The sequence below is a fragment of the Erpetoichthys calabaricus genome, chromosome 13 (genome assembly GCF_900747795.2).
Source record: "Erpetoichthys calabaricus chromosome 13, fErpCal1.3, whole genome shotgun sequence".
In the NCBI taxonomy this organism is placed as follows: domain Eukaryota; kingdom Metazoa; phylum Chordata; class Cladistia; order Polypteriformes; family Polypteridae; genus Erpetoichthys; species Erpetoichthys calabaricus.
In genome coordinates, this window is record NC_041406.2 from 10,120,805 (window position 1) to 10,139,339 (window position 18,535).

Sequence of the window (18,535 nt, forward strand, 5' to 3'; positions counted from 1 at the left end):
AAGACCCTTCGCACGGGATTGTGCTTTTGAATTAATGACTTGTCTCTCTTGCTCTCTCTCTTCCTCATTGGTCATGAGTCCGGTCTTCAGTTCAAACGTGTGATCCTATTTGAAGGGGATACTGCTTGTGGACTACATTCATGTTGTACATTTATTTCTTTAACAAGCCATCCATCCATCCACCACCTTAATAAAAGGACAAGTGTCTGTGGATTTGTCTGGTTGCTACAACTATGTCATTCCAAAAAATGGCAAATCACAAACACCTGTAGTAATAAAATGCATTGCCTTTGTCATTTCAACAGATGGCACATCAAAAATATTGACACTCCTTTTATGCAACCACTTACTTAATGAGATCTTACAGAGACATATGCATGCATATAATATTCCAACAGATGGTGCATCCCAAACATTAACATTGCTTTTACAAATCCCATGCTAAACACCATATAATTGAGAAATATGCATTACATTTGTCATTCTAACAGATGGCATATCACAAACATTATCACTGCTTTTACCAATCCCAACCAAATGGCATATAACAGAGATGTGCATTGTATTTGTCATTCCAACAAATGTCACAACACAAACACTAACACTGCTTTTACAAATCCCATGCTAAATAGCATATAACTGAGACATATGCATTGCATTTGTCATTCCAGCAGATGGTGCATCATAAACATTAACACTGCTTTAACGAATCACAACCAAATGGCTTATAATAGAGACATACTGTATGTATTGCATTTGTCATTCCAACAGATGGTGCGTCACAAACATTACCACTGCTTTTATGAATCCCAACCAAATGGCATATAACAGAGATGTGCATTGTATTTGTCATTCCAACAAATGATGCATCACAAACACTAACACTGCTTTTACAAATCCCATGCTAAATAGCATATAACTGAGACATATGCATTGCATTTGTCATTCCAACTGCTGTTATGAATCCCAACCAAATGACATATAACAGAGACATGTGCATTGCTTTTGTCATTACAACAGAAGGCACATCACAAACAGTTGTAGTAATGCATTTATTTTGCTGGAAATATTTGTAATGCGTCATCTGTTGAAATGATAAATGCAATGCCTTTTAATACTACATGTATTACAAAATACTGTACATTCCAATAGGTGTTGCAGTGCAAACGTTACCACTGAGGTCTATGTTGATTACTCAAATTTCATGCAGTCTTAGACGGGTAGCACAGGTGATCCATTTTCTAAACCTATGCAAGCATAGGGCACAAAGCCAGAACAGCCCCTGGACAGGGTGCCAGTCTATCATAGAGGGAACACACAGACACACTTGGGCCATTTTAGCAATGACCATTCCCCTAATCTGCATGTCTTTGGGAGGAAATGGGAGCAGCCAGAGGATACCCTCACGTAGCATCCTGGTTGTGAACACTGGTCTTCTGGCTGCAAGGCATTAGCGTCACCACTGCGCCAACTTTATTTAATGATATCTTAACAAAAATAAAACACATTTGGAAGCACGCTGTGAGCATTTGAGATTTTTGTCATGGACGTTTTCAATACCACTTGCTGTTGTCTGATGTTAGTCACCATTGGGTCCCTTTCTATCAGAAATGTCATCTCCGTTCTCCATAATAACAGAACATTAATATTTTTCCTCAGCCATCACTAAATAACATATAAAGAAAAGCCATACTTAGTACTCCTTTAAGGGTGCCATATTGTATTGTGGCAGTGCTGGGCATCCAAAGCAGGAGCCTGGTGCCTGCCCATCGCCAGAGGTCACATCACCTTCCTAAAACAAATCTGCACTCTTTGTGCATTTTCACGTACCTCTAGAAAATTGCCCATCAGATAGTTGGCAGTGATCCATGCATAGATGCCCTCCTCCTGCCCGGTGATGACGGAGGCTCCTTTGTAATCAAACGGCAGGGACTGCAGGTACCGCTGCACAGTCAACAGGATCACATCGGCAGCCGTCTCATTTTGTGACCTGCAGGAAGGCACCAGAAAGCCATTAGTGTGCTTTAGGAATGACCAGCCAGTGTGTGTCATTATTTATAAGTTGTTTTCTTAAGAACGTCCACAGACTCCATCACTTTCTACACACTCTACTGGGTCATAGATTTACTTTTTAATACATACATTTCTGATTCGTGCCCATCAACCTACACTCAATAACCCATAATGGCAAAGTGAGGACATGTTTTCAGAAAGGTTTATTAAAAATCAAAAACTGAGATCTCTCATTCCTGGAAGTAGTCAGACCCTTTGCTGTGGTACTCCAGATTGTTCTCAGGTCCATCCTGCTTTGCTTTCATTCTCCTTGAGATGTTTCTAGAACTTGACTGGAGTCCACCTGTGGCCAGCTGAACTGACTGGACATCATTTAGAAAGGCACACTTGTGTCCAGGTCTATAGGGCTGTAGGTCAGGACAAACACCAAGCCATGAAGTCCAAGGTAGACCTCCATGATCAAATCCTGTTGAGGCACAGATCAGGGCAAGGGGGGCGGGGAGGGTCAAATCATTTCTAAAGGTTTGAGTGTTCCCAGGAGTGCAGTGGATTCAATAATTATGAATTGGAAGACGTCTGGGTGCACCAGGACCCTTTCTAGAGTTGGCTGTCCAGATCAGGACAAGGGGATCAAGATGTTTCTAAAGCTTTGAGTGTTCCCAGGAGCTCAGTGGCCTCAAGAATTGTAAAATGGTAGACGTCTGGGAACACCAGGACTCTCCTGACAGTAGGCCGTCCTGTCAAACTGATTAACTGGGCAAGAAGAACCTTGGCCAGGGAAGTGGCCAAGACCCCAGTGGTCGCTCTAATGGACTTTCAGAAGTCCTCTGTTGAGATGGCAGAAGTACGACCATCTCAGTAGTCCTCCATCAATCAGGCATATACGACAGCCCACCTGGAGTTTGCCAAACGCCATTTAAAGGACCCTGACGGCATAAATTAAAATTTCAGTCATGTAATGATTTCTTCATTTCAGTTCCATTGTGGTGGCGTTTAGAGACAAATTTAAGAAAATTGTGTCCCTGTCCAAATTCTTATGGCCCTGACTGTACCTATCCACTTTTTCATACTGTCCAGCCATTTATCCTCCTACACTCAATCCATCCTTTGGCCTATCTTTGCTACTCCCTATGCACCTGTCAAGTCATCCATCCATACAGAGAATTTAAAACTTGTATTAATGTAATCTCCATTCAAATTTAAATGGACCATAGTGTATTAGCTAGCCTTTGGTTTTGAAAGAGTGAAGCCATTAAAGGCTCATTGGCTGTACAGTCGACCCCTGCAAAGTTGTGGTTCAGAGTTCGCGACCTCCGTCGTTCACAGATTTTAATAATTACTAATAATTGTTCGCAAATATCCTCCGCAATTTTTTTATGGCAATATATAATTTTTCGTGCATTTTAACGTTAAATTATTAAGAGCAATATAATTTACTAATTTTGTATCATAAATATTAACGTAAATTCAGCTAAATTTCCATATAAAATATAATACTGTGTACATTTTTTAGTACTGTAGAGAGAACACAAAGCAACCATAGAGGAAAACCCGGCTTGGGACGGTGAAATGCTGTACCCCTGTACTCAGAGGCAGGAGGTTTGAAACTAGCCAATCCAAGAGCATTATTAATTTCTCCTTGCTGCTGATTGGCTGCTGCCCTGTGATGCACCTCTAGCAGATGCAGATCAGCATTCCTGCATCCTAACAGTTTACAGCGTGTAGCTATCTCGAGTGCTTCGCTGTGTTCTTCTTAAAGCCCTAAGATGTCAGCCCAAACACCCTGCACCTTCCAAGGCTTCTGGCAACGAACCTAAGCATGGGATCCCTATATGGTTCAGGTTCTCAAAGTTAATAATGGCATCGATGCTGCCATTTAGACATATAAAACCCTCCTCTCCACCATGAAGAAACAACGACAGCAACTTCCCATCACAATGTTCCTCAAACCTATCAAGAAAAGCCAGCAGGAAACCCCACCAGAAGAAGACCCGTCAGAAAATACGTCTCCTCCTGAAGTGCCTGAAGAAGAACCGTCACCCGAAGAGCTGTAAATCATCTGCTTTGCTGTGCAGTCATTATCTTCATTACATACCTTCATCGTACTGTAAAGCTAATTCATCATCATCTTCAATGAAGATCATTCATTATTGGTGAGTACCCGTACATTTTACTGTATTTTTATTACATTAAATTATTAATTAAATTTACAGCGCATACCAAAGAAAATGTGCTTGCATGAATTACAGTACATATAGGGGTAACATCGGTATTTTACATTCTAGCACTGTATTGTAATGTATTAAGCTGAGTTTGAAATGAAATTAAAGTGTTTTGGGGGCGTATTTATGGTTTAAACTATAAAAATAGGCATTTTTTGACCACATCCAAAATTTGCAATTTTTCACAATTCATGGTTGCTCTAGGAACATAACCCCCACAAATTTTGGGGGTCAACTGTATATATATTTTTTACTTTTCTTAATGTATGGAGAATCACCCTTACAGTATCTACCACCGTTAGATCAGGAATGTGAGAAGTGATTTTGTGGACAAAGAGAGGTGGTCACTCTGAGGGGTGGATGGTTTTAGTTTTAGTTTTAGGAATAATGGAGACACAGCATAGGGGCAGAAAAGCAATGATTTCTGATAAGGCATGAAAAAATATTGGTGGTGCGGACACATTTTAGGAATGAAAGATTTTCGTTTTTGGAGTCAGATAATAATGAAAAATGTTCAAGTTCAAAAGAGATACTTGATAAGAACTGTAATAAATGTAAGATTCACCCAACAAAGGGCGCTCACTTCATTGAACTGAGACAGCTTTACAATAAAGTCTATCCTGCTTGCTCATCTCGGGACTCTGTGTGTAGACTTTGAGGTTAGAGCGAGTCCATTCTCCACAACACCATCCATCCAGATCTCCATTCATTCATTCTTCCTTTCCTTCATTCTCCCCTCCCGCATTCATTCTCCTATCTTCCATTCTATACGTTCATTCATTCGACCACCTGTCTCTTTACCCAGCCTCTCATTGATCGACACATCAGTTCACTCTTCTACTCTTGAACAGCTTTGCTATTAGCTAAACCAACAAGTCTGAATGTTCTCCTCTCGTTTGTCAAATTTCTTATGTTCTTCCATTCTGTGGCCTACTTATTAAGGATGGGGTATCAGGGGAAGCAAGTTCTTCAGTGGAAGCACACAGACACAGCAGAGTAAATCAGGACACCACACGTTGACTTGACTGCCGGTCATTGGACTGACACCCAGAGGAACACAGGGAGACCATGGCAGCTCCACACAGATAGCACTTCAGCCTTGACAGTCAACTTTGAGTTCTTTAAAGCAGCCTTAAAGTTTCTGATGCCCCCCTGCCCATTTTACACCCTGGTACAAATTTAAAGTGAAAACCACATCACACTCAGTCAGGGTGGCATTGACCACAAGATTCAACTCTCAGAGTTACCTCAGGAGCCTCATGCCCGCAGTGGCCCCCAGGTAGATGGGGGTGGTGTTGTGCAGGGTGGGAGGTATGACATCTTTACTCTTGTTAATGCAGTCTGCCATGGAATGCCACATCTGGTAATCCACATTGGTGTCGATCCCCAAGCTGGAGATGCCAGGACCTGCAGAATGACAATTTGTTACCAGTTTGACAGCATTTCTCTTACTTTATTTCATATTTCTTTCCTTTGGTAAACATTTTGATCAATCCAAAAGCTTAGAAACGATGGAATGCAGGCCTAAAGTCTTTTATTTGTTTAATAATTAGGAATGGGGAGACTGAATGGTCCCACTGGTGGAAGGGGGACACCCATGCATCCCCATGAGAAGGTGAAATATACACACATTTATGATCATATTAAATTTAGTAAAAAAGTTACAGTTCACTAAAGAAGTGTGGAACACCACACATCTTTGTCTGAGCCTCACAGACATGATTTGCTCACACAGCGATCATTCTAGCTCACGTTTCTCACAACTTTCTGCAATAAACTTAAAACACTTTATAATCTTGGACTCAAAATGTATTCATGGATTGTTGCATTTCCCCTGTTCCCCCGTGAATTGCAACGGATAATTGTAGCTTGAATTTGTCTCGATGCATGCTCAATAATCCAGGTAAGGAAATTCTAGAAAGTTGATTCAGTTCATCTGGACATAGTTCTTTTCCAGGGAGATACAGTGCATCCGGAAAGTATTCACAGTGCATCACTTTTTCCACATTTTGTTATGTTACAGCCTTATTCCAAAATGGGTTAAATTCATTTTTTTTCCTCAGAATTCTACACACAACAACCCATAATGACAACGTGAAAAAAGTTTACTTGAGATTTTTGTAAATTTATTACAAATAAAAAAATTGAGAAAGCACATGTACATAAGTATTCACAGTCTTTGCCATGAAGCTCCAAATTGAGCTCAGGTGCATCCTGTTGCCCCTGATCATCCATGAGATGTTTCTACAGCTTCATTGGAGTCCACCTGTGGTAAATTCAGTTGACTGGACATGATTTGGAAAGGCACACACCTGTCTATAGAAGGTCCCACAGTTGACAGTTCATGTCAGAGCACAAACCAAGCATGAAGTCAAAGGAATTGTCTGTAGACCTCCGAGACAGGATTGTCTCGAGGCACAAATCTGGGGAAGGTTACAAAAAAATTTTTGCTGCTTTGAAGGTCCCAATGAGCACAGTGGCCTCCATCATCCGTAAGTGGAAGAAGCTCAAAACCACCAGGACTCTTCCTAGAGCTGGCCGGCCATCTAAACTGAGTGACTGGGGGAGAAAGGCCTTAGTCAGGGTGGTGACCAAGAACCCAATGGTCACTCTGTCAGAGCTCCAGAGGTCGTCTGTGGAGAGAGGAGAACCTTAAAGAAGGACAACCATCTCTGCAGCAATCCACCAATCAGGCCTGTATGTTAGAGTGGCCAGACGGAAGCCACTCCTTAGTAAAAGGCACATGGCAGCCCGCCTGGAGTTTGCCAAAAGGCACTTGAAGGACTCTCAGACCATGAGAAAGAAAATTCTCTGGGCTGATGAGACAAAGATTGAACTCTTTGGTGTGAATGCCAGACGTCACGTTTGGAGGAAACCAGGCATCATCCATCCCTACAGTGAAGCATGGTGGTGGCAGCATCATGCTGTGGGGATGTTTTTCAGCGGCAGGGACTGGGAGACTAGTCAGGATAAAGGGAAAGATGACTGCAGCAATGTACAGAGACATCCTGGATGAAAACCTGCTGCAGAGCGCTCTTGACCTCAGACTGGGGCGACGGTTCATCTTTCAGCAGGACAACGACCCTAAGCACACAGCCAAGATATCAAAGGAGTGGCTTCAGGACAACTCTGTGAATGTCCTTGAGTGGCCCAGCCAGAGCCCAGACTTGAATCCGATTGAACATCTCTGGAGAGATCTTAAAATGGCTGTGCACCGACGCTTCCCATCCAACCTGATGGAGCTTGAGAGGTGCTGCAAAGAGGAATGGGCGAAACTGGCCAAGGATAGGTGTGCCAAGCTTGTGGCATCATATTCAACAAGACTTGAGGCTGGAATTGCTGCCAAAGGTGCATCGACAAAGTATTGAGCAAAGGCAAAGTACTTATTTACATGGGATTTCTCAGTTTTTTTATTTTTAATAAATTTGCAAAAACCTCAAGTAAACTTTTTTCACGTTGTCATTATGGGGTGTTGTGTGTAGAATTCTGAGGAAAAAATGAATTTAATCCATTTTGGAATAAGGCTGTAACATAACAAAATGTGGAAAAAGTGATGCGCTGTGAATACTTTCCGGATGCACTGTACGTTACATCACTCATCTAAGTGACTTCCTCAGTCTCAGTTGACTACAGGTTTCTCCAACCTTATAAACAGAACCTTTGCGTAATGACCGAAACTAGCACCATTGACTAACAATGGGCCGTGTGATCAATGATATGCAAATTGTCCATTGATCAATGGCCATGAGTACCATTCACAGAGAGTTGGGGAATGGCTGCAATCACAGCATTGTAAGATGGTGAAAGATGTAAGAAAATGTGGTTATCCCAGCTGGACTTTTGTCAAAGCAGGGAAGGCACCTAAAGAATGCTCTAAGCAATCCAGGAGAGAGGAAGGACAACCGCTGCCTAAGCGAAAACCTTTGGTGATCCCTTATGTGTCAGCGAACGTTTCCACGCTCGAATCGCGATGTATAAAACCTACACTTGGCATAAAGCCACGCACATTTCCACGGTAGGTCATACCCTGTCATACACAAGTTCTCCGCTCGGTTTTGTAGACTGGCGGCACCCAGCGTCAAAGCAGTGCTACTGTTCCTGTGTGGTTACCCTTTCTTTTTTAGATCCACATCCCTGACGCGGCTTTATAAATACACTGAAACTTACTGCATATTGTTTATTAGTTTAATGCATCTGATTGTAATTAACCTGTAGCAATATAATGGTCCACAGAATGGTCAAACTATTCTAAATACCATAACTGCTTTAGCGTTGTTACTCTCACTGCACCTCCTTCTTCTTTCAGCTGCTCCCGTTAGCAATTGCCACAGCGGATCATCTTTTTCCATATGACTCTCACTGCACCACTCGGAGTATTTATATCACTGTGTCTGAGTGTGAATCACAGATCTACAGGAATTATCGGTATACAGCATCAAGCACACGCTGCCTCCGCCATGCTGTCTACTGACTGCTTTCATTCATAGTCTTTTCTGTACGGACCTCACGGTTCACAAACAGTTTCATCCCAAGAACTCTAAACGCACTCAATCAGTCCATCAAGTGCTCCTTGTAGAACTGTCTGTACTTATAAGTACAATCACCTCACTGTAAACTTGTGATACAGTTATAATATTGCACAAACTGAGCCACTTTATAAAGCACATATTTACATATGATGACGATATCATTTTTAAAATGAAATGCAGCAAAATACATTTATTATATTATACAGATAAAACGTTAACTTCATTTAAATAATCTATAAAGTTAATAATTAAACACGTGAGGAGACGGTGTCGCAGCGCTAGCGAGGACCTGGCACTCCGTTCACGGATAGCTCCTGCCTCGTGTTGTATTCTTGCTGGTGCTGACACGACACTGGAAGGATAGATGGATAGAATAATTAAACATTTACTATGAAGATATTTCAATTTTCCTTAAAAGTTTTGAAGAATCGGAGTTCTAAGCTTACAGATGGCTTCACGTCTATTACAGAGCTGATTGTGTGGCGATTGGTTACTTGGAAAAAGAAAAGTAAGGACAGGAATTGGAGGTTAGTACGTTTGAGAGAGACAGTACTTCTGTAATAAAGTATTTCATCGAAGGTCGCGCACGACACAGCAAGCATCTTGCATGAGACATGAACAATCACTGCACCACCGTGTTCTCAAGTTTAATAACATGCTTTAACTCCTATCATCATGAAAATGATATCACGTATACATCTCAGTATTTTAATCATTCAGAGAACTGTAATATCACGAATGTGATGAATTCTGTGTCCTGTCGGAGGAAGAGAAAGCCCGTTTAAGAAGCACATAGTGATTCACACACATAGAGCACATAGAAGATCAAATACAGAACAAAGCATTTAATGTGCTACTTTAGTTACGATGGGATTTGAGAAACTAGTAAATTAAACGATTTTAAGATGAAGTTTATGATGTTCTACTTTAATGACAAAATACTGTAAACTATGTGATTAAAGTGGAAATTTTGAGATTAAAGTTGACATTTCGTGCTTTTTCCCCACTGTGTACCTATTTTTTTTTTCTCTGTACCCTAATAAGCTTTCATTTGACTTTGATATCTGACAACTTCTTTTTTATTTCGGGCACTTTGCGACTTTGTGAACGTGAGCTTTCAAGTTTCTCCGACACTCTATGTCACTCGATCAACTTCCTTTTGTTGTTTATATCACTAAACCAACAAATAGTACGTTTTTCTTTGCCTCCATTTGGTATTTGCTGAAATTCTTCTATTTTCCCTCTTGCATTTGCCATTGCATTTTCACTGAAGGCTGAGCTTAAGGGCTATTTATATTGATTTGCATATTCAAAGAGGCGTAATTCTGGGAGGAGTTGGGGCGGGACAGAAGGCGCGTGCACGTGTGTTACTTTTCACGCTGACTGGGATTTATGGAGCAGAAGAACATGGAAGTTGACGTTCGCACAGATTTATGCATCTGGATTTTTTTGTGCGTATGCACATGTCCGCTTTTGTGCTTACGTCATGTTATAGTGTGAATTCTATGCACGGCGTTATACATGAGGCCCCAGGTCTCATTGGCTTTCAAACCCCAAAACACGCTACAGTAAAAATTGGTCCACCCCAAGGACCAGGTGCCCCGGCACAGACAGAGTAATATAGTTTACACAGTTAAGTGCCAAGAGGATTGCTGTGAATTATACATCGGGGTAACAAAACAACCACTGGCAAAGCGGATGTCACAACACAGAAGAGCTACCTCAACAGGCCAGGACTCCACAGTCTATTTACAGCTACAGGACAGTGGTCGCTCTTTCAGTGATGAAGATGTGAACATCCTGGACAGGGAGGAATGCTGGTTTGAGTGAGGAGTCAAGGAGGCCATTTACGTGAAAAAGGAATGACCATCTCTGAACCTGGGGAGGCTAACGGTACATCTTTCACCATCTTACAATGCTGTGATTGCAGCCATTCCCCAACTCTCTGTGAATGGCATTCATGGCCATTGATCAATGGACAATTTGCATATCATTGATCACACGGCCCATTGTTAGTCAATGGTGCTAGTCGCGGTCATGATGCCAAGGTACTGTTTATAAGGTTGGAGAAACCTGTAGTCAACTAAGACTGAGGAAGTCACTTGGATGAGTGATGTAACATATCTCCCTGGAAAAGAATTATGTCCAGATGTAGAATGTTGCTTGAATGAAATCAGCCAGTAGCAATGCCTTCAAGCGCTGCAGTCCTGCTGCCATTTTGATGGTTTGATCTGCTCTGTCTGTGTTTTCTATGCCAGCGGTTCTCATCCCTTTTAGTGTCACAATTCACTTCTTCCCATTTAAGTGACTCCACTAAAGAGGACATTTAAGGGTCCCCTCTGGTGATTCAAGTGTGATGGTCAAAATGGGTGGGATCCTGATTAGTGAATCAAGCGCAATCATCAAAGCGTGACCCACTGCAATTGGGTTACAGTTACAGTTACAGTTTTTCCTTTTTATATTAGTTATTATTTCTATATTTTTTCTGACCTTACTTGGAAATTCAGTTTAGTTTTAGCTTTCCTTCATCATGTATTTTTAGTTTTAGTTTAGTTTTTATTTCACAAAGACATTTCTATTTTTTTTTATATCTATTAGTTGCTGTTTTAGTAATTATGGCATGGAGCTCCTATGGAGTTTAGTTTTGTGTCATAATCACACAGAACTATACACTTAATAGATTTGGATATGAGTTTAATGTTAATAAACGCTTACTACACTACTTGGTTTACTATCTGGTTTTGTTTTTGTCTGATAAAAACAAGCAGAATCAAAACCAGATACTGAATATAAACAATTTTACACAATTTTATAATTTTTGAAATATTTTTTATGCTGAACAAATCTGTGCTGACTGTTGGCACTTTTTATCTTTTTCTTTTATTGCCCAAAATGGGCCAATTTGTAATGAAATTTAGGTGAATTTCAAGGTTTGAGGGTTTTTTACTCAAACAAACAACATATCTCCTCCAAAACAATGTGCTTATAATGAATGCCTTCAATATTTCATTAAAAAATCTTCCATACTGGGCTTTGTTATTTTCTACCAGCCGTACTGATCTCTGATTCCATCTCAGGCACATACAATTTATACACAGAATTTTGCCACCTGCAGGCCTGAAAAGATATCAAAAATCAGAAAAGAGATTCTACTGTGTTCTGACAGGTGTGATTATGAAAATCACGGGGGCTTAGGGAGAAAAGGAGTCTTAGGCTTGAATCAGTGTGCAGACCCCACCTAGCTGTATAGAGGGAAACAAAGAAAAACAAGCATGTAGTGTCAAGGTTAGGGGTGATGAGACTTGAATAGCCCACCATAAGAACAGTAAACCCTGAATGAGCAGAGTAAGAGTAGGTGATAAGAGTATGGACAGGCACAAAATTACAGAGACAGCATCTGAGATTAAGAACAATATACACACATTATTTAAACCTGTTTATCCAGAGTAGGATCACAGGAAACCTGGAGCCTACCCCAGCAGGTTTGGATGTAAGGCAGGAAAAATCCCTGGTAAGCAATATGTATGATATGGGCGATGTTAAGAACAAAAAGAATATGATATATCAACTATCTATTTTGAGAGAGAGAGAAACATTGAAAAAAGGGGAACAAATATTTTAAAATATAATTCTGCTAATGGATCATTTTCACAATATCAGGTATTTTGAGTTGTGAGTATGAACTAAAAAAGATAAAGAAATATAGAATAAATACAAAAATACATTAGTATGTTTAGTTTTTCATCACTTCGCAGACTCTCTTCGCCTACCTACCTTTGTTTATATCGCTTCTTTGTTAAACGATGCGTTTAAAGCAAAGGGATTGGTCAGTAACAATATGCTGATCTTGTATGATGACTTAATCAGTCTCTTGCTCAGCGCCGTTTTATTTTCAATAATCGTGAGTGGTCTCGCCTTGACTTTATACTCAGATATGGGGATGAATATTTGAGAAGTAAGCCGCAAGACAATGATTATATTTTTACATTATGTACATCAAAGAACCATCAACATCAAATGAAATCAAATTAATATGTTGAACAATTATTATAAAAGTAAAGTTGAATAAATCGGACTCTGCAGCTGAATGAATAAAGCAAAAATCGAGTATGTGTTCAGGTAAAGGCGGCACAGTGCCTCGCAGTAAGGAGACCTGGGTGTGCTTCCTGGGTCCTCCCTGCATGGAGTTTGCATGTTCTCCCCGTGTCTGCATGGGTTTCCTCCCACAGTCCAAAGACATGCAGGTTAGGTGCATTGGCGATTCTAAATTGTTCCTGGTGTGTGTGTGTGTGTGTGTGTGTCCTGTGGTGGGCTAGCACCCTTCCCGGGGTTTGTTTCCTGCCTTGTGCCCTGTGTTGGATGGGATTGGCTCCAGCAGGCCCCCGTGACCCTGTAGTTAGGATATAGCGGGTTTGATAATGGATGGGCGGCAGGGTGGTGCAGTGGGTAGTGCTGCTGCCTCGCAGTTAGGAGACCCAGGTTCGCTTCCCGTGTCCTCCCTGCGTGGAGTTTGCATGTTCTCCCATTGTCTGCGTGGGTTTCCTCCGGGTACTCTGGCTTCCTCCCACAGTCCAAAGACATGCAGGTTAGGTGCATTGGCAATTCTAAATTGTCGTGTGTGTGTGTGTGAGTGCGCCCCGCAGAGGGCTGGCACCCTGCCCAGTGTTTGTTTCCTGCCTTTCCCTGTGTTGGCTGGGAACCGTGACCCTGTAGTTAGGATATAGCGGGTTGGATAATAGATGGAAGATAATGGATGGAAGGTAAAATACCAGTTCTGGTTAATGGATTTGGCCCAAAAGTTAATACAGATCTACAATTTTGTTGTAACAACCACATGCCGAATTTCATCCATCTAGCTCGTTGCGTTTTTGAGTTATCATGTTTACACACACACAAACACAAAGATCATTCCATTTTCTCATGATTACTATACTAAAGTAAAGTAAAGTAAGTATATACTAAAGTAAAAACGATTTCTCCTGTGCTAAATGGCAGATGAATTGCTGTCAACAAAAAGCAGTCACCTGAGTAAAAAACAGAAACGTTACTCACTCGTGATTTTTCTGTCCATATGGTAAAGGTTTTGTTGACCAGCACATTCGGATTTCAGCCATTTAAATTACATCTTGATATACAACAAGTGCAAAGAAAGGCGGCATGTAAATCGCTTTCTGTTTCACACACGGGCTTTGTCACCACAAATGCTGTGTGAACACCCGCCCTCCATCACCAACCACTGTTCACTGGATGAATAATATGCGGCGGCTCGTGGTGGATGACTTTATGTTTTAGAGCAGGGGTGTCAAACTCCAGGCCTGTAGGGCCACAGTGGCTGCAGGTTTTCATTCAGACCCTTTTCCTAATCAGTGACCAGTTTTCACTGCTAATTAACTTCTTTTCCCTTCATTTCAATAGCCCTGTTTTTAAGGATTAGGTCCCCTGAATTGATTTCTTTCTTCATTAAATGGCAGCTAAACAGAAATGATACGTGAAATGAACCAACAGATGACCAGCTAAACTGGGATTTCAAATTCCAACTAATTTCACTCCAATCACTTTCTTAATGATAAGCTGATTCTTGCTGTTAATTAAACTCCTTATTTAATTCCATGGCTTGTTGCTGCTCTCATTCTACCACAGTAGACATTTCTAAAACTGATGATTTTCTGTGAGATCAACCTTACTGAGACCTTCACCTTTCTTTAATTTCAGATATTGTGTGATGGGCACAGGTGAGCTGGTCACGTGGTGGCTTGTTTTGTGTCTCATTATTGTTTGGCTGCTAATTAAGGAAGAAGGGACAAACAAGGGGCCTGAGTCAAGTTAATTCAAATTAAGGCAAAAGAAGTTAATTAACAGCAAAAACTGGTCACTAATGAAGAAGATGGCTAGAATGAAAACCTGCAGCCACGGCGGCCCTCGAGGACCGGAGTTCGACACCTGTGTTTTATAGTTAAAAATTACAAGGGTTAAAGACTAACAGCAAGAATATTCATTCAAAAACGAAAACTAAAAATACTTTACTAAATTATTATTTTATTTCACTTAGTCTTTCCAACTACTTTAATAGTTTTGTTTAGTTTGAGTTTTTCATTTAATTTTTTTTCATTATTTTATTTCAGTTTACGAAAATGTTATTTTAATAATAGTTTCAGTTTTTTTTTTAGTTTTCATTAACTATAATAACCTTGATTTGATGTTTAAGTTTAAATGCGGTATTGATTGTAATCTATGATTGTGTATTTATTAGTTATCACCTCTTTTCACTTGCGACAATCAACTTTTGTTACCTGTCCTACTCCACTTGCTGAACAAACAGGCCCCAGCCTAATGTTACTTGATTATGTTTACCTCTTTTGTAAGTCGCTTTGGATTAAAGCGTCTGCCAAGCAAATAAATGTAAATGTAATCTTCGCAATTGTATGATCTGAGAGCACTTCTGTCTGCAGAAGAGAGCTTGGTGAAGGTGGGCTGTCATAACTCCACCTTTGACGGCCGCTGCGAGCAGACAAGCGAGCCAGAAACGCACCCTCACCTCAATGAAAACAGTAGCAAGAATTGGGAATAAAATGTATTACTATTCTGCTTTACTTTTGTTATCACAAGGATGCCTCTGAAATGCAGAAGGCACTTTTTCTTAAGTCAGAACCTTCGCTGCTTCAATGTGGACAACGTATTCGGTAATTTTAGAAGGCTGTTTTTAAACAATGGGACCCCAGTACCCATTGACTCCATTATAAAATGTAAGAGCGTGATAGTTATTTTTAAATATTAGTAAAATATATTTCACTTCAGAAAGCAGTCTCATGTGGCAGATTAATCAATACCATGATCATGAAGAAATAACTTTGACTCAAAAAATATTCAGGCTAAAGGAGGACTTTTTTGCAATATTTTTGGTGTTATCACACACCATAAATCTGGAATACTTTACCAACTGAGATACGCCAAGGCTAATTAAACATTTTAAGAAGCTTCTAGAATCTCACTTTCTTCAAATGTGCTTTTTCGTACCTAGATATGCATACAATTATAATTCTCTTCCGTGGACGTGCAATCTTTATTAATCTTTACTTTTCTTGGTTTTCTTTTGCGGTTCCTTCCTAGGTGGACCACCTGATCAAAGTCCTGTGTGGCCGCTGGTGATGCCTGAATGAAAGCGGATACCCCAACCTGCCCCAAGACCCACTGCGTTGAATCCTCGAAGACGATGGAGCCTAAGAAGGACCAATAAAGAGCAACTCAAGAACAATTATATTAAGCAGAATGCCCAATGGGGGCTGGGTGGTCTTTTGGCCCCTCGCTGGAAAAATTGCAGATTTTGTTTTTTTTTTGCCCACCCTGACCATCTGACCAAATCGTTGGACTGTCATTCAGAACAATTCTACATTTAAGGCCTCTATCTCTCTTAATTATCTATCTTTTGAATGTAGGTGTGCGTTATTTATTTATCTTTTGTATACTCTTTATACCTTATCTAAATGTAATTTGCTTTGCAGTCACTACTTCTTTGACATGTTGTAAAGCACTTTGTATAAAAATAAATGTTGTTGCTGATTTTCATAAATAGCAATAAGTGGCCACAGCAAGCCCTTCGATCCCCAGTTGTCAAGTGTCACCCAAATCACAATACCAGTTCAGTCCCCCAGTTTTATCAAACGGACTGGCAGTTGTATTAAACATGGCTATGGATGGTAAGATAACCTCAGGCCTGCATTCGTCGTTCATTGAGGGTTTTTTACCTTGGACGTCGCACCTCAGGGTCTGATCCACCACACCCGTGTTATTCTCCTTCTCGGCAGGCCACTGGTACACATATAGCGTCGTTCGTGATGACCCTGCATCGAGGACAACGCCATGCTGGAATAAACAGCAAAACAGAACACTTGATCAGTTAGGTGAACATCTGTTCATTTTTCTCCGGAATATTTTAATTTTATCAATTTTTAAGTATATTTTCTATTAGAGAAATGACATTCCCATGGTAAAATAAACAGCTGACAGAATATTGCATTAGTTAGGGTGAACATCTGTTCATATTTCCCTGATTTTCGGTTACGGAAAGAGGTAGGTGCCAAACGTTATGAAGTTGTAGCGGTCGGGGTGATGCTAAGATGTACACCGTTTGGGAAAGACGGTGATTTATTTAGAACTCACCCAGCCTTGACCCAACACACATATACTCACTCACAGAGATGCAGTTAGAAGACCAATGAATCAACAAATAATAATGAAATATATTCATCGAATGAAAAAAAGAACATGAAATAACAAAAACATGTATGCAAAATGCCCTCCCCAGATACTTAACAACGTTTGTAATGCAGCTCAACAACAATAAACACCTAACAATTAACATTAACAACAATGTCCGAAACACAGTGCAGTGCAGCAGGGGCAGATCACGATGGATGTGCGAAAAGAATACCTCGTGAACAGCTCTCCGAAAGGAATGTAAAGTTTTGTCCTACCAGTTCCTGATTTGCCAGGAGGTGATGGCGAGCACTCCCCAGACGAAGACATATTAAATCTCAACGAATTTACACAGATAGACAGGCACAGGACAGCACAAACATCCAGACGGAAACTGTAATCCAAAGGATGAGCTGTAATCCAATTTGGTGTGAATAGGATATGACTAGACAGACGGACGATTGCAAGCCATTGACGTTTTGCCAGTTCCCTTTTTGAAGAGCTTGCTGGCTCAATTTTCTTCCCAGCAGCACCTGCTCCATTCCAAAACTGCCGGGGCTACTGGGATATATAGTACTATTTACTATTTATGTAGCGCTACTACAACGCTTTACTGTAATTATATTTTCGAGTAGGGAGAACGACAAACCCACATCAAAGACAATCCCATATTAGAACAAAAATCAAACAGAATATTTGATTAGTTATGGCGAACATCTATTAATTTTTCCCCTATTTTCAATAATGTAGCCAGTTACACAAAGAGGCAGATGCCAGATGTTATGAAGTAACGCATTATTCTAATCTGATGCCAATTTCTGGGTAGAGAGAACAACGACCCCACATCAAAGACAATCCCATACTAAACTAATCCATAAACAGAATATTTGAGTGGTTATGATGAACATCTGTTAATGTTTACCCAGAGTATTTTAATTTTATCGATGTTAAATGACATTTTCTAGTACAGAGAACGACGACCCCGCATCACAGACAATCCCATACTAGAAAAAAACAGCAAACAGAATATTCGATTAGTTATGGTGAACATCTGTTAATATTTCCCCGATTTTCAATACTGTAGCCAGTTGCATGAAGAGGCGGGTGCCAAACGTTACGAAGTAACGCATTACTTTAATCTAATGACTTGTTCTAGTAAAGAGAACGACAACCCCCAATCAAAGACAATCCATACTAAATTAATCCATAAACAGAATATTTGAGTAGTTATGATGAACATCTGTTAATTTTTCCCCAGAATTTTTGAATTTTATTGATTTTTAATTGCATTTTCTAGTAGAGAGAGTGACAATCTTGCATTACTTCACAATCCCATACTAGAAAAAGACAGCAAACAGATTATTTTATTAGTTATGGTAAACATCTGTTAATTTCTCCCCAAATGTAAAAAATGTTATCGATTCTCAATATTAGCTTTTGATAATTACATTTTCTAGTACACAAATGTTACAGTTTAAAGTCAGACATCACATTATAATTACTGACTTAACTAGAATTTTCTTAGCTGCGTTACACACGTTTCTTAGTAAATCTTATATATACACGTCTATGTGTGGA

The 18,535-nt window shown here is 40.2% G+C and overlaps 1 protein-coding gene across 1 annotated transcript in view; it reads right to left on the reverse strand.

The window, feature by feature from the left end:
• entpd3 (ectonucleoside triphosphate diphosphohydrolase 3) overlaps positions 1-18,535 on the reverse strand; it is a 79,073-nt gene that overhangs the window by 50,253 nt on the left and 10,285 nt on the right. The window contains exons 3-5 of the mRNA XM_028817945.2: positions 16,507-16,624; positions 5,483-5,642; positions 1,831-1,990 (exon numbers count right to left, since the gene is read on the reverse strand). Of these exons, the coding sequence (XP_028673778.1) occupies positions 1,831-1,990; positions 5,483-5,642; positions 16,507-16,624 (438 nt within the window). The remainder of the gene's footprint in view (positions 1-1,830; positions 1,991-5,482; positions 5,643-16,506; positions 16,625-18,535) is intronic.